Genomic DNA, 17,325 nt, shown 5'->3' with positions numbered 1-17,325 from the left:
ATGTAAAGGGTTAATAAATGTGTTGTCTTTCAAGTCTTTCTCCTGAATGGGGTATGTAAGTCAGACACACCTCTGATGGACAATAGAGGAGACCCACAGGCCGGCACCGAATAACCGCCATGAACAAAGGTGGTGTCCAGAAAGGAATGGCATGGGAGAGAACAACAACAAAGGGATGCCCAGCGGGAACAAAAGGCAATCAATTACCCTTTGTTTATACCCCTGAGGTGTTAGAACAGGTTTCAGACCCTGGGAATGAGGGTCAGACATGGAAATCACTACCTATACAACACTGCCACCTACAGGACACTTCTACTACCATTATTTGTTCAATAGTGACAACCTTTGAATTGTTTTCTGGACTCCGAATTAATAGGACCAAATCTGTGATTTTCCCCATTGACCCCCTTCCCGATGCCCAACAAACCCACATCGAGGGACTACAAGGTGGTATCTAATTTTAAATACCTAGGAATTATGATTCATAAAGACTTCAATAAATTTCAAACCCTCAATCTTGCACCTATTATGCAATCCCTGACCAATAACATTCAAGTGTGGAAGACCTCCCCCTTACTCTCCCAGGTAGAACTGATCTGCTTAAAATGATCTCCCTAAATTTAACTACGCCTTCCACAACTCCCTGGTCATCTCCAGAGCCCAATGGTTTAATCACCTCAATAAAATAATTTGGGGGTTCCTCTGGGCTTGGGCACACCCCCGCCTCAATATAAAAATCCTACAGGCGCCCAGAACTAAAGGCGGGCTGGTACTGCCAGACTTTATATTGCATTTCTGGGCCAGTCAGCTGGTATACGCACACTGGTGGTTCACACCAGAAGAAGACAACCCAGCTGTCATGCTTGAAGCCGCGGCCCTACGTTCTTTAGAAGCGCCAGCTACGGTCCCTTACTGAGGCCCCTCTCGCTACTACCGCACTACTACCCCAATGCTCACGGTGATTACGATCTTCCAAAGATCTTTCCAACAAACACAGAAATCCCCACAGATTTGGTGCCCTCCAACTCCTTTATGGGGCAACCCCACACTGGCCCATTTCGACTCTATGCCCGAGATTAGTCGATGGGCAGGTAAAGGCATCAAAACATTGCAGGATATTGTGAAGGAGGGGGAATTAAAATAATTCGGTACCCTTAAAGAGGAATTTGAGCTCCTCCTGCCATGTATTTCCGCTGCCTATAACTCACGCTGTTTACACCCAGTTCCCTATTAGAGCGATACAGGTGACGGAAACCTCGCTTGAAAGATACCTGCATAGACCGGACTTGAGAAAGGCTGTCCAACTTCTGCGGTGCCGAGGGCCGGAATTTCTCTAGCATACATGGTGGAGGGCTGCTAATGGAAGCCAGTTTTGACCACTCCCCCTTTTAAACCACACCCACTTCAAACCACACCTATATCACAATGGTGGTAGTGCAGCAAAAACCCAAATGCTTGGTCCTTACTGCGGGGATATCAACCATCATTCATATGTGAAAGAATTATATTATGTCATATTAAGACATACCATTAAATCCATATGACTCCTCCTCCACTGTGGATAACACAGGAACCCCCAGCATATAATTACACACCTTAGGGACCATTTAATGGCTATTTCCAACTGCTAACAAACTCCCAGAACAAACCCCTGGTAGGGTCACCTCCGACAGGCATCATAGGGCAGGCAGAGTATGGCCACACAGGCAGCAATCTGCCTGCCCTACACTGCCTGTGTGTGCCATACTCTGCCTGCCCTATGCTGCCTGTGTGCCATACTCTGCCTGACCTATGCTGCCTGTATGTGCCATACTCTGCCTGCCATACCCTGCCTGTGTGTGCTATACCCTCCCTGCCCTACCCTGCCTGTATGTGCCATACTCTGTCTGCCCTACCCTGCCTGTGTGTGCCATACTCTGCCTGTCATACCCTGCCTATGTGTGCCATGCTCTCCCTGCCCTATGCTGCCTGTGTGTGCCATACTCTGCCTGCCCTATGCTGCCTGTGTGTGCCATACTTTGCCTGCCCTACCCTGCCTGTGTGTGCCATACTCTGCCTGATATACCCTGCTTATGTGTGCCATGCTCTCCCTGCCCTATGCTGCCTGTGTGTGTGCCATACCCTGCCTGTGTGTGCCATACTCTGCCTGCCCTATGCTGCCTGTGTGCCATACTCTGCCTGCCCTATGCTGCCTGTATGTGCCATACTCTGCCTGCCATACCCTGCCTGTGTGTGCCATACCCTCCCTTCCCTACCCTGCCTGTGTGTGCCATACTCTGCCTGCCCTACCCTGCCTGTGTGTGCCATACTCTGCCTGTCATACCCTGCCTATGTGTGCCATGCTCTCCCTGCCCTATGCTGCCTGTGTGTGCCATACCCTGCCTGTGTGTGCCATACTCTGCCTGCCCTATGTTGCCTGTGTGTGCCATACTTTGCCTGCCCTACCCTGCCTGTGTGTGCCATACTCTGCCTGATATACCCTGCCTATGTGTGCCATGCTCTCCCTGCCCTATGCTGCCTGTATGTGCCATACTCTGCCTGCCCTATGCTGTCTGTGTGTGCCATACTCTGCCTGCCCTATGCTGCCTGTGTGTGCCATACTCTGCCTGCCCTATCCTGCCTGTGTGTGCCATACTCTGCCTCCCCTACCCTGCCTGTGTGTGCCATACTCTGCCTGCCCTACCCTGCCTGTGTGTGCCATACCCTCCCTGCCCTACCCTGCCTGTGTGTGCCATACTCTGCCTGCCCTACCCTGCCTCTGTGTGCCATACCCTCCCTGCCCTATGTGCCATAAACTGCCTACCCTATGCTCCCTGTGTGTGCCATACACACAGGCAGCATAGACCAGGCAGTACCTACAATGTGAACAATGTGGGTGATTACAGCCTGAGCCTCAGGTGTGAACACTGAAGGGGGTGAACAATGCAGGGATTAAAAGGTGGAACAACACAGGGAATTACATATTTAAACAATACAGGGGGATTACAGCCTGAATCTGAGGTGAGAGCAATGCAGGGGGCCCCAAATGTAACACAGCAGTAGGCTCATCTCTCCATGTATTCTGGGAATGCCCAACCATTCAACCATAATGGGCGGCAATACTGAAATACATCAGTGAAACACCGGCTTTTCCCTACATACACTCCCCAAAGCTGTGTTTACTGGGGGTGCTAGAGGGGTTATCATCATACCGACGTTTGTGCTATTTCCAATTGCTATTCTATGTTAAAAAAGCCATTTTGCTAAATTGGAAATCGACATTGGCCCCTCGCTTACCCCTTGGAAGAAACTAGTCAGTGATGTGCTGCGCAGTGTGGGACCCCTGGTTACATGGACAACCTGAATAAATCCCCAAAGCTCCATATACTTTCTCTATATACCTTCTCCATATACCTACTCCATATACCTTCTCCATATACCTTCTCCATATACCTTCTCCATATACCTTCTCTATATACCTTCTCCATATACCTTCTCCATATACCTTCTCCATATACCTTCTCCATATACCTTCTCCATATACCTTCTCCATATACCTTCTCTATATACCTTCTCCATATACCTTCTCCATATACCTTCTCCATATACCTTCTCTATATACCTTCTCCATATACCTTCTCTATATACCTTCTCTATATACCTTCTCTATATACCTTCTCTATATACCTTCTCCATATACCTTCTCTATATAGCTTCTCCATATACCTTCTCCATATACCTTCTCCATATACCTTCTCTATATACCTTCTCCATATACCTTCTCCATATACCTTCTCCATATACCTTCTCTATATACCTTCTCTATATACCTTCTCTATATACCTTCTCTATATACCTTCTCCATATACCTTCTCCATATACCTTCTCCATATACCTTCTCCATATACCTTCTCTATATACCTTCTCTATATACCTTCTCTATATACCTTCTCCATATACCTTCTCCATATACCTTCTCCATATACCTTCTCCATATACCTTCTCTATATAGCTTCTCTATATACCTTCTCCATATACCTTCTCCATATACCTTCTCCATATACCTTCTCCATATACCTTCTCTATATACCTTCTCCATATACCTTCTCCATATACCTTCTCCATATACCTTCTCCATATACCTTCTCTATATACCTTCTCTATATACCTTCTCCATATACCTTCTCTATATAGCTTCTCTATATACCTTCTCCATATACCTTCTCCATATACCTTCTCCATATACCTTCTCCATATACCTTCTCTATATACCTTCTCTATATACCTTCTCCATATACCTTCTCCATATACCTTCTCCATATACCTTCTCCATATACCTTCTCTATATACCTTCTCTATATACCTTCTCCATATACCTTCTCCATATACCTTCTCTATATACCTTCTCTATATACCTTCTCTATATACCTTCTCCTCCTTTCTTCTTTCCTTCTTTCTCTTCTAAACTGTTTTTTTTGTTGTTGTTAAAAATGTTTAACTTCTGGCTTAAAGCTTCTTAATAGCAAGTTAGTAAATGCACCCTGGGAAACAGATCCAACAGGGTTACACTCGTTATACAAAGGAAGCATCAGGCAAACATTCTCTTTCAAGCAGATTCCATCTTAATATATGTTTCAGTATTTACAGAGAGGAACACATTTGTGCCCCATAAAATATTTCCTTAAAGGGGACATATTGGATAAATGGGAAACCCCTAACCCTGTAGGCAATTATGAATAATATCCGGTGCTGGTTTCCCTTTGGGCTAAACATTAACCCTATCTGTAACAATGGCCCCTTTATTGGAGCTCCCTATAGATCCTCTCAGGTCCCTGTCTGGGTTTCACATGAGGGGTGGGCGTGTCCTAACGGTCCCTGCCAGAAGCACAGTCGGAGGGGGAGAGCCAATCACAGCCCTGCACTCACACAAGCACAGACAGGCTTCAGTTCCCTATCAGGTCAGCCTAGCTGCTGATTGGTTCCTATCCTACAGTGCAGGGTACGGAGGGCCGCCGGCTCCCCAGCTCATCCAACCCTTCTAAGTAAACCCAGCACCCACACCCTATACTTACCAATCTACACACTCACATACATAAACTATATATACACCCACTAATACTAACTGTAGGTATTAAAAATAAAACATTACTGGTGAAGTTTGTATAAAATACTTAAGAAAAAAGCTTTAGTTCCCAGTTGTCGCTCTGCGCTGCAACCAAATACAACTGCAAAAATCCAAAGAGTAGGAAAAAGCTTCAGCAGATTTACGGCAAAACATTTATTGTGGGGAGGGGTAACAGGACATGTTTTGGGCCAATTCCCTTTATCAATTGTACAAAGACCATAACCCTGTGTCTCATTTAAAGCCAAATTGACCTATGACCCATCAAGCACACAGCATTTTGATCGATTGATCGAGTCTAGCCTGACTCATTCCTATACAGAAGGGAGGCTCGATCAATCCATCCTCGCATTGTGGATGCTGCTCCTTCCTTCACTGTTTCCCCTTAGTTGGATAGACAGGAAGCCAAGTTTTAACAGGTATTTTCTTTTAAGGGGTTTGCAGGATAGGGCAGTTATTGGTGCAGGGTAGAATAGATGTTTTACTTAAAAAATTTTAGTGTTACTTTTCACAAGATTGGGAAATATTCTTTAATGGCTCCAAGAACTAGCCTGAATCCATACCTTGGTGCATTTGTACTGAAAACCTGCCTGAGCTGTAGCCTGTTAGCCCAGTGTGGCAGAAACACCATCAGCCTGGCAACCCTGAAGGGGTTAATATCATGAAAAGCTCAGTTATTCTTACACTTACACAACTATCTGTGAGTTTTCCCTCTGTCCCTAACTCTGCAGTCTGTGAGTTTTCCCTCTGTCCCTAACTCTGCAGTCTGTGAGTTTTCCCTCTGTCCCTAACTCTGCAGTCTGTGAGTTTTCCCTCTGTCCCTAACTCATTCTCCCGCCCTTGTGCTCACTGATCCAATGATTGTTCTCTGCCGCTCTCTGTCCCGCCCACATTCCCCTCCCAGCCAATGAGTGAGTGTCCCAGCTCCTCAGTTCCCTCCCTCACAGCTACAGGCAGCAGAGCAGTGTGGGAAAGAGGTGAGTAAGGGAGCGGGGCTGCACTAATGGTGGCACTAAAGGAGCAGTGTTACCTTGTTGTTCCCAACACATGAGCTGATTCCCAGGGACACTTTGCTACTGAGTCAGTGCAGTTTCTGTGGCAGCTCCAAGCCCAACCCACCCACCATAAGTGAATTCCTCTCCCATTTGGTACCAAGGCCCCCCTGCAGCCTGAGGGGAAGCACTGAGGGGCCCATTCTTGGCAGGAAAGGGAAAGTGTTGATTGGCAGACATTGCATCATTAGAGGGAAGTTTAACAGGGGATTGTGGGATTGGTAGTTCAGCCCATGGCTAGACTAGTTATTCTATTCCCTGCTTGGAATTGTTTTGGGGGATATTGCTGGGAATAATCCCCTATAGAAATGTGTAAGTGCTTAATTCCACTTCCAGGCCCCTCCCTCCCACAAGGAGCCAATGGGAATGTGGGAGGAAGCGAGTGACCCAGTGATGGGGAAGAAGGATAAAAATGAGGAGCGGAAGGAGAGAATCCTGAATCTCACACTGGAGATTATCTATCTGCTGACTGGAGAGGTGAGGGGGGCACTGTGAGTGGCACAGTGAGAAGAGACTGTCTGTCTGTACAAAGGGGGTCTCTCTGCTGCGTTACACACTCATCATTCTCTCTCCCTCTCAATACATAGGGCTACGTCATCCCTAAGAAGAAGAGCCCAACTGTGGGTTTGGGGGCCCTGCATGCCCCTGGCTCCGTCATACAGAAGGAAAATGACAAGAAGATCCTGGAACTCATCTCCAACATCATCCAGCTGCTGACTGGAGAGGTGGGTGCGGCCCCCCAATCCCCCCTTATTGTTTAGTAACAGTGTATGATAATCCCTTTCTCTGGCTGGGGGATGACTGTAACATTGTGTGTGCCAGGTTGCCATAAGGTGTGAGGATGTTTCCATCTATTTTTCCTTGGAGGAGTGGGAGTATATAAAAGGAAACAAGGCCCTTTACAGGGAAGGGATAAAGGAGGAGGAGGAGCCCCAGCAGCTCCGCCCACTGGGTGAGTAATGGTTTCTATCATATACAGAGCATAGAATGCAGGATATCAGGCCGTTTAAGAGGCACATGGAAAGTCAGTAGTAACATATATTTAGTCATGTCTCTTCTGTGCCCGACTTAAATAAACAACTAGCAGGGAGGTACATTTATTTAGCACAAAGGGTTAAACTTGGTGCAACTGCTGGGGGGAGGAGCTATAGAGGGGCCTGTAGGACACTGACTGATAAGCAGCTGCAATAGATGTTTATGGAAGGGGACTTTAGGGTCCCAGTGATGTTGCGGGGGGGGGGGGGGACCAATAATCAGTCATTCCCTTGCTAAAAAGTTCAAATAGATCCTGATACAAACAGCTGCCGTTACTCTATAATAATCAGTTCATATAAATAGTTCCATTAATTAATGTGCTAATAAGTCAGTCACTTCATTGGGGGTCGGTGGAGTTTGCCCTAAGTTTAACCCCTCCCCCCCTACCTGCCCCTTATTGCTTGATTTGGCAGTTATGTAAATGTTAACGTTAGTTTCTCTGTTATATTTCACAGTCGTTAGTCAAACCCTTTAATGACTGTAGCGCTTGTCCTGTAACTCTATTTGCTTATTGGCAGAATAATTAGGGACTCACTGAATCCAGGATTGGGTTTGGGATTCGGCCAGGATTGGCCTTTTCAGCAGGATTCGGATTCGGCCCAATCCATGCTCCTGGCGGAACCCAATCCCAGTCCTTAAATCACGTGACTTTTTGTTGAAAACCCCCCGTTCTCTTTGAACCTTCCGTATTTTATTTTACATATGCAAATTAGGATTCAGTATTCGGCCGAATCTTTCATGAAATGATTTCCCTAAAACAAATAATGACAAAATCCAAGTTATTTCCCTCAGATATATCTCTGATCTCTATCCTTCCCTTTAGCAGCCTGTGAGTATAAAGATGGGAGCGATGTTACAGCACATACGGAAGCAACTTTATGTTGTAATAATGATGGGAATCTCACAAACCCTGATGTTTCTCCAGCGGAACAGCCCCCACCGGCCAATGGGATTAAAGAGGAGGCGGCTTCATGGGAAGGGAGAAACCAATCAGATTGCAGCATTAATCCCCTTACAGAACAGATACAGGGAACAGACACACCTACTCCTATCATGGGGTGCAGCCTGAATAACAGCTCGGCAGTTAATTATGCATCAAATGATGTGAAGGAGGAGTTAATTTCTTCATGGGAAGGGGAAAACCAATCAGATTGCAGCATTAATCCCCTTACAGACCAGATACAGGGAACAAATACTCCTATCATGGGGAGCAGCCAGAATACTTTACGAATGATGGGTAATAATCATGATGAAAAGTCCCACCAATCTCCGCAGAAATCTCACATAGCAAAAAGAGTCGTACGCAGGAAATACAGCTGCAATGACTTTCATAAACACCAGAGAACTGAACTTTATCGTTATCAAAGGACTCACACAGGGGAGAAACCACTTTCTTGTTCTAAATGTGGAAAACATTTTTCATGCAAATCTCAACTTAAAACTCACCATAAAACCCACACAGGGGAAAAACAGTTTTCTTGTGTTGAATGTAGGAAACGTTTTTCAGACCTATCTGAGCTTGACTGTCATCAAAGGACTCACAGAGGGGAGAAACCATATTCTTGTTCTGAATGTGGGAAATGTTTTTCACATCAATCAGTCCTTAAAAAGCATCATAGAATCCACACAGGGGAGAAACCATTTTCTTGTTCTGAATGTGGGAAATGTTTTTCAAAGCAATCCCACCTTAAACGTCATCAACTAACCCACACAGGGGAGAAACCTTATTCTTGTTCTGAATGTGGGAAATGCTTTTCATGCAAATCTAACCTTAAAACTCATTATAAGACCCACACAGGGGAGAAACCTTATTCTTGTTCTGAATGTGGGAAATGTTTTGTAAGGAAATGTCAACTACATAGTCATCAAATGACTCACACAGGGGTGAAACCATTTTCTTGTTCTGAATGTGGGAAATGTTTTTCAGACCAATCACTCCTTAACAGGCATCATAGAACCCACACTGGGGAGAAACCTTTTTCTTGTTCTGAATGTGGGAAATGTTTTATACAAAAATCTCAACTACATAGTCATCAAAGGATTCACAAAAAGAAGAAGCCATTTTCTTATTCTAAATGAGTTAAAGGATTTGCATTGAACAGTTGTCTAAAAATACTTTCACAATGAGGAAAACCGTAAACTTGTGTAGGGGATCAGAGAACACTTTCTTCTTCGTCCCTTCCATGTCAGTACGCATGGGCAGTATTGCCCCCACAGCTAGGAGGTAGGACCTATATACCAAAGCCAATCAAAATTAGCCCCTCCCTATAAGACCATGTGACTTCCTCCTCACCACTGTTATTTTTTGTCCTACTGAACAGGAGGTAGGATCTCCCTCCTCACCATTTTGTGATTTCACAGTTTGATTTTTCTTTTGTTTTTGTCATGTTATTTATTTATTTTATTTTTTACCTCTGTGTATACATAGAGGGATGATTCCCAGGTAATGGAGAAGATTTTACCTGATGCCCCAATAAGTAAAGTAATCAAACTTTCACCTATTGGGAAGAAATGCAGGTGTGGGCATACCCATGGTCCTAGCCTTGTGCTAAAATAGCCCCCTGCTCTATTCCCATGTTTGCACAGTATGTGAACAGCTGCTTAGTGGGAAAGTATACAGGCGTGGGTATTTCCACATTCCTGCCTGTGATCAATTGAGTCTCCTTTTCCCTATGGTGTTTTGAGCCTTTGAAGACATTTCGGACTAAAGGGCCATGGGTATGGATATGGGCTAGTGATAACTAAGCCTGAATCTGGTGAGTATGAACCTTCAGTCTCCACTGTGTGTTTGAAATGCTCAGGGCACTGAGAAGCCTGCATACTAACGAGCTAATTATGTCCCTCAGCTGAAGGCTGTCTGGGTTCTTGTGGGAGTTGCCATGCTGCTGACTACTCACTGCTATCTGGTAAGGCTCCTTTAGGGCACTTTGCTATTGATATCTTTAGTGTTTTTACTGTAAGCCTGAGTCCTCTGTGCAGACACAGCAGGTATGGGTGCAGGTATGTGTGCTCGTATGGGTGCTCATTTACACCAGGTGCTTCCAAGACTGTTCTAGGAGTTGCACTGCTGTAGCAGTATGGTATCTCCTTTTCTTACGGGGAGTCTGCACCTTATAACCAACCTTTCTCCAGGGTTCTGACTGGAGTTTGCATTTTGCCTACAAGCCAATTTTATCCTGTAAGGTGTTTGTGTGCTTCTAGGCCTCCTTGCTATTGCTGTTTCATATGGTTAGCCTTTCTTGGTGAGTCAAGTCTGCCATGCAAACTCTGCAGGTATTGGGGCTCATTATTACACTGGGTACATCCAGACTGGCTGGGAGTTGCACTGCTGTAGCAGTATGGTATCTCCTTTTCTCGCAGGGAGTCTGAACCTTATAACCAACCTTTCTCCACGGTTCTGACTGGAGTTTGCATTTTGCCTACAAGCCAATTTTATCCTGTAAGGTGTTTGTATACTTCTAGGCCTCCTTGCTATTGCTGTTTCATATTGTTAGCTTTTCTTTGTGAGTCTACCATGCGGACTCTGCAGGTATGGGAGCTCATTATTACACCAGGTGTGCCCAGACTGGCTGGGAGTTGCACTGCTGTAGCAGTATGATATCTCCTTTTCTCACAGGGAGTCTGCACCTTTTAACCAGTCTTTCTCCAGGGTTCTGACTGGAATTTGCCTTTACCTACAAGCCAGGGTTATCTTGTTAGGTGCTTGTATGCTTCTTGGGCTCCTTGTTATTGCTATTTCATATATGTAGAATTCCTTGTGAGTCAAATCTACTGTGCAGACACAGCAGGTATAGCAGCTCTTATTTCATCAGGGGCTTCCTGGTTTAACTGGGGGTTCTGCTGTGGCAGTGTTGTACCTTTTCCTGCTTATTTTATTTTTGCAGGCCCTGGTTGGGTCTTTGGCTTAAAAGGCAGTTTTTTCCTACCAGGTATGAACAGAGTTGTAGTTCAACAACTCCTTTTTCTTTCTGGTGTGTTTACAGGTATATTTCTGTCTGCTAGCATGATAGGAGCCAACATTAGTAAATGTTTGATTGCTCTGTGACTGTCATTTTGCATGATTGCCGGCTTGTGCTATGACCTTTTGCTTACGTGCCTGTTGGTCGTTGTCCTGGTTATGGCCTTTGGTCAGCGTGACCGCTGTTCTTGGTCCCTCTTAGCCAGTTTTTTGCTATGTCTCTGGCTTGCATGACTGATGTTCCTTGTTTTGGGCTTTGCCTGTGTGCCTGTTGACCCTGGCCGTGATTATTGTTTTTGGTTTGCTTGGCCGTTGGTTCTGTCTATGGCCTTTGCCTAACTTGGCTGCAGTTTCTGCTTATGGCCTCAAACTCATCTGTCTACTGCCTCTGACCCCTGGCATCAGACTTTCTGCTATAGCCTTGGCTTACTTGGCTGCCGGTCCTTGTCATGGACTTTGCCTTGTGTGCCTGTTGGCCCAGATTACGGTCTTTGGCTTGCTTGGCTGTTGGTTCTGTCTATGGCCTTTGCCTAACTTGGCTGCAGTTTTGCTTATGGCCTTGAGCTCATCTGTCTACTGCCTCTGACCCCTGGCATCAGACTTTCTGCTATAGCCTTGGCTTGCTTGGCTGCCGGTCCTTGTCATGGACTTTGCCTTGTGTGCCTGTTGGCCCAGATTACGGTCTTTGGCTTGCTTGGCTGTTGGGTCTGTTTATGGCTTTTGTTGCCCTTGGCTGTGGTTCCGGGTTATGGCCTTTGGCTTGCTTTGCTACTGCCTCTCACCCCTGGCAGCAGAATTTTTGCTATAGGCTTGCCTGCTGGTCCTTGTTTTGGACTCTGGCTTGCTTGCCTGCTGGTCCTTGTTGGCTTGAGTGGCCACTGGTCCTTGGTTTGGCAGTTTTCTTTGCTTGATCGCTGGCCCTGGTTCTGGCCTTGACTCACTTGGCTGCTTCTTCCATTCTGGCTTTTAGCTCACTTGGCCGCTGGTTCTGTCTTCTGGTTTGCTTGGCCGTTTTTCCCAGTTCTGTCCTTTGGCTTGCTCGGCAGTGGGATCTGATTCTGGCCTTTGGCTTGCTTGCCCATTGGTTCCAGTTTTGACCTTTGGCTCGCTTGGACATTAGTTTAGTCTTTGACTTGCTTGTCCATTGGTTCAGACCTTTGGCTCTGGTTTCAGCCTTTTGGCTCTGTTTTGGGCCTTAGTTTGCTTGGCCATTGACTCTGGTTTTGGCCATTGGCTCCAGTTTTGACCTTTTGGCTCACTTACCCATTGGTTTTGGCCTTTGGCTGGTGTGACCGTTGGCCCGGTTCTGGTCTTTGGCTTGCTTGGCCGCTTGGCTCTGGTTCTGGCCTTTGGCTTGCTTGGCCGCTTGGCTCTGGTTCTGGCCTTTGGCTTGCTTGGCCACTTGGCTCTGGTTCTGGCCTTTGGCTTGCTTGGCCACTTGGCTCTGGTTCTGGCCTTTGGCTTGCTTGGCCACTTGGCTCTGGTTCTGGCCTTTGGCTTGCTTGGCTCTGGCCTTTGGCTTGCTTGGCTCTGGCCTTTGGCTTGCTTGGCTCTGGCCTTTGGCTTGCTTGGCCTTTTGGCTCTGTTTTTGCCCTTCAGCTTGCTTGGCCATTGGCTCAGGTTTTGGCCATTGGCTCCAGTTTTGACTTTTTGGCTTGCTTGCCCATTGGTTTTGGCCTTTGGCTTGCTTGGCTGTTGGCTCTGTTTCTGGCCTTTGGCTTGCTTGGCTGTTGGCTCTGTTTCTGGCCTTTGGCTTGCTTGGCTGTTGGCTCTGTTTCTGGCCTTTGGCTTGCTTGGCCATTGGCTCTAGTTCTGGCCTTTGGCTTGCTTGGCGTTTGATCAGTTTTGGCCTTTGGTCCTGGTTTGTGGCTCATTTGACCCCGGTTTTAGCCTTGGTTTGCTTGCCAACTTGCCCTGTTTTCTGTCCTTTGGCTCCCAGGGAGACTGGCCCTGGTTAGGAGCTTAGGCTCATAGGATGCTGGCAATTGTTTGAGGCTTCCAGTTTTGGTGTGCTCCTTGGCGCAGGTGGCTGCTGGCCTTGGCTTAGTCCTTGGCATATATGGTTGCCAGTCATGCTGTGGTCCTTGGTGCAGGCATGTGGTTGGCTGCCTTTGATATGGTCTTTGGTTCATGTCATGGTGTGCCTTGGCGCTTGTGGCTGTCTACCTTAGCTGCTTTCTTGGCATGTGTGGGTGCTTGTTTTTCACCTTGTATTCCACTCCTTACTAGCAGTGGCTAGTTTGGGAAGCGGTTTCTTTGCAGTTACAGTATCTGAACAGTCCATCAGTGGTTGCAGAGTCATGTATTGCAAGCACAGCGCTAGTTTTTTGCTATTGCTTGTGTGTTAGCTATCTTTCACTCTGGGCTCTTGAATGCAGGGATGGCAGCTGGCGTGTTCTCCAGTGCTTGCTTGACATGTCCACCGCTGCTTTCTGGCAGGGTGTTGGTTTGTCCGCTGGTTGTTTAGCATGCGTAGTATATGGCGCTTCTGACTTTCATGCAGGGTGGCTAGATGGTACATTGAGTATGGGCTGGCTGTGCACCAGTTGTTCCATGCATGTTTTCCAGTTGAATCCAGTCATGTTTTACTGGTTAGCTGATCTTCCATCTGCAGGTCGTGTACAGTTCCTAAACCTGGCCCTAACATTGCTGGTTAGGTAGCCTCTCAAGGTTGGTAGCTACACTGAGTGGTAGGAAGTTGGGTTTCAGCCTGTCATGCTCTGTTACAGGCTGGAGTCCCTAGCTTGTTTGTGCCATAGGGGGGCTTGATGGCTAGTGTGCCCTTTCACTGTTCGTTGCTTCAGATCTGTGCTTGGATTATCTTTGGCTGATCTCTGGGGGTTGTTGAGTTTGACGGCTGTCAACACCAATTTAAGCTGATACCGGTATGCTTTGGAGCTAGAGGCTTGTGTGTCACAATTATTTTTCTAGGGCCCCAGGTTAGTGCTAAGGATTGGGGGCATAGAGACAGCTCTAGTGGATAATGCATCAGAGTTGTGGTTAACTGGTCGGTTGCTGCGGGGCTGGTAACACCAGTGAACTGCCCAGTGTCAGAGTTATGATTGTGACCATTTTCTTCTTGTTGGCAGAGGATCCTCCCGAGCCGGGCTTGGATGTTTATGGCAACCGTAGTGTGGCAATCCCTCTGGTCCCTGAGAGGATTCTTGTAGCCGGGAATTGTCCGTTTTTTCTTGTGATGCTTGATTTGTTTTAGCATCTGTTGATATTATTATTCCCACCCCTTATATTTTAGGGACATGGCTTGGTAGATCCCATGCGTACTGACATGGAAGGGACGAAGAAGAAAATGAGAATTTCACTTACCTCTTATCGTAAATTCCATTTCTTCTAGTCCCGACATGTCAGTACGGGGTTTCCCATCCCAATTATTTGCTTCTTGTATTGCTTGGCAAATGTATAACAGTGGTGAGGAGGAAGTCACATGGTCTTATAGGTAGGGGCTAATTTTGATTGGCTTTGGTATATAGGTCCTACCTCCTAGCTGTGGGGGCAATACTGCCCATGCGTACTGACATGTCGGGACTAGAAGAAATGGAATTTACGATAAGAGGTAAGTGAAATTCTCATTTTCCCCTGTTTCTCTCTCTGTGACATCATCCAGCCCAGCTACAGACTGGGGAGGAACCCGATTGGCTGGATGCCCCAGTGCACTGTTGGGAGAGAGGAGGTGCCTAGGTTTGGAATCAGGGGCGGGCCCAGCAGCTTATAAAGGGGCCGGAGTTGAGACAGAGAGAGACCAACCAGTAAGCAGTGAGTGTGTAAAGGCTGAAGGGAACTCTGCTGAGTGCCAGCCTGTAAAGAGAGATCCGCTACACTGCTGTTAGATGCCTTTACTCCCTGCGGATCCCCCGTGAGTGACCCATATGAGGATAAAGGTATAGAGTCTCCGTGTGTGGCCCCTGGGGGAGGGCAGGTGTTTCTCGGGGCTACATGGGAGCAACTGCCTATTCCAAAGGGAGAGGTACTTTGGGGCAGGTAGCGCTACCTGGGGGAACTCTGGGGAAGGGACTGAACTGGGAAAGGGTATTTCCTCCAGGAGGGGAGTGTGGGACTGAGCCCCCAGAGAGACTGAGCCAGTAGTGGCTAAACCCATCCCGGTTTCCCAAAGCAGGGTTATTACTGTTTGCCTGTTATAATTATTTTACCTTTACACCCAGTTATATAAAGTTGATATTTGCTACAAACTGTGTGTGATTATTTCCCTAGTGGGAATCCCCTGGAGGCTCTGCGCTAAATCCCACTTCCCAGTACCTTTCACTATTTGCAAGGGGGACCCCATTACCTGTTTAAACAAGTATACAGCCCCGGCAGGAGTGAGTGTGCCAAGAAAGGGCTACACTCGTTATACAAAGGAAGCATCAGGCAAACATTCTCTTTCGAGCAGATTCCATCTTAATATATGTTTCAGTATTTACAGAGAGGAACACATTTGTGCCCCATAAAATATTTCCTTAAGAGAAGGTACGAGCCCCCCCCAGGGTATCACTTGGGCAGATGCTGTTCCCTAATGCTCACACAGTAGGTAACATAATGGGGATATACCCAGCTGGGAATGTCTTGCCGGGTACATAGTTACATAGGGTTGAAAAAAGACCAGAGTCCATCAAGTTCAACCCTTCCAAGTAAACCCAGCACCCAGACCCTATACTTACCAATCTATATACTCACATACATAAACTATATATACACCCACTAATACTAACTGTAGGTATTAAAAATAAAACATTACTGGTGAAGTTTGTATAAAATACTTAAGAAAAAAGCTTTAGTTCCCAGTTGTCGCTCTGCGCTGCAACCAAATACAACTGCAAAAATCCAAAGAGTAGGAAAAAGCTTCAGCAGATTTACGGCAAAACATTTATTGTGGGGAGGGGTAACAGGACATGTTTTGGGCCAATTCCCTTTATCAATTGTACAAAGACTATAACCCTGTGTCTCATTTAAAGCCAAATTGACCTATGACCCATCAAGCACACAGCATTTTGATCGATTGATCGAGTCTAGCCTGACTCATTCCTATACAGAAGGGAGGCTCGATCAATCCATCCTCGCATTGTGGATGCTGCTCCTTCCTTCACTGTTTCCCCTTAGTTGGATAGACAGGAAGCCAAGTTTTAACAGGTATTTTCTTTTAAGGGGTTTGCAGGATAGGGCAGTTATTGGTGCAGGGTAGAATAGATGTTTTACTTAAAAAAGTTTAGTGTTACTTTTCACAAGATTGGGAAATATTCTTTAAGGGCTCCAAGAACTAGCCTGAATCCATACCTTGGTGCATTTGTACTGAAAACCTGCCTGAGCTGTAGCCTGTTAGCCCAGTGTGGCAGAAACACCATCAGCCTGGCAACCCTGAAGGGGTTAATATCATGAAAAGCTCAGTTATTCCTACACTTACACAACTATCTGTGAGTTTTCCCTCTGTCCCTAACTCTGCAGTCTGTGAGTTTTCCCTCTGTCCCTAACTCTGCAGTCTGTGAGTTTTCTCTCTGTCCCTAACTCTGCAGTCTGTGAGTTTTCCCTCTGTCCCTAACTCTGCAGTCTGTGAGTTTTCCCTCTGTCCCTAACTCTGCAGTCTGTGAGTTTTCCCTCTGTCCCTAACTCATTCTCCCGCCCTTGTGCTCACTGATCCAATCATTCTTCTCTGCCGCTCTCTGTCCCGCCCACATTCCCCTCCCAGCCAATGAGTGAGTGTCCCAGCTCCTCAGTTCCCTCCCTCACAGCTACAGGCAGCAGAGCAGTGTGGGAAAGAGGTGAGTAAGGGAGCGGGGCTGCACTAATGGTGGCACTAAAGGAGCAGTGTTACCTTGTTGTTCCCAACACATGAGCTGATTCCCAGGGACACTTTGCTACTGAGTCAGTGCAGTTTCTGTGGCAGCTCCAAGCCCAACCCACCCACCATAAGTGAATTCCTCTCCCATTTGGTACCAAGGCCCCCCTGCAGCCTGAGGGGAAGCACTGAGGGGCCCATTCTTGGCAGGAAAGGGAAAGTGTTGATTGGCAGACATTGCATCATTAGAGGGAAGTTTAACAGGGGATTGTGGGATTGGTAGTTCAGCCCATGGCTAGACTAGTTATTCTATTCCCTGCTTGGAATTGTTTTGGGGGATATTGCTGGGAATAATCCCCTATAGAAATGTGTAAGTGCTTAATTCCACTTCCAG

The 17,325-nt window shown here is 46.6% G+C and overlaps 2 protein-coding genes across 2 annotated transcripts in view; both read left to right on the top strand.

The window, feature by feature from the left end:
- Window positions 1-17,325, top strand: part of h2ac14 (H2A clustered histone 14) — a 1,193,713-nt gene that overhangs the window by 669,016 nt on the left and 507,372 nt on the right.
- On the top strand, window positions 6,789-9,406 carry LOC116407600 (oocyte zinc finger protein XlCOF7.1-like; the record flags this gene model as incomplete). Its single annotated transcript, XM_031893128.1, has 4 exons — window positions 6,789-6,878; window positions 6,976-7,105; window positions 8,012-8,509; window positions 9,044-9,406. Coding segments are annotated over 4 exons (942 nt in total), but the record flags the coding sequence as incomplete, so codon positions are not given.

The sequence above is a fragment of the Xenopus tropicalis genome, chromosome 9 (assembly GCF_000004195.4).
Source record: "Xenopus tropicalis strain Nigerian chromosome 9, UCB_Xtro_10.0, whole genome shotgun sequence".
NCBI classification, from domain to species: Eukaryota; Metazoa; Chordata; class Amphibia; order Anura; family Pipidae; genus Xenopus; species Xenopus tropicalis.
This window is presented reverse-complemented; position numbering and strand designations above follow the sequence as displayed.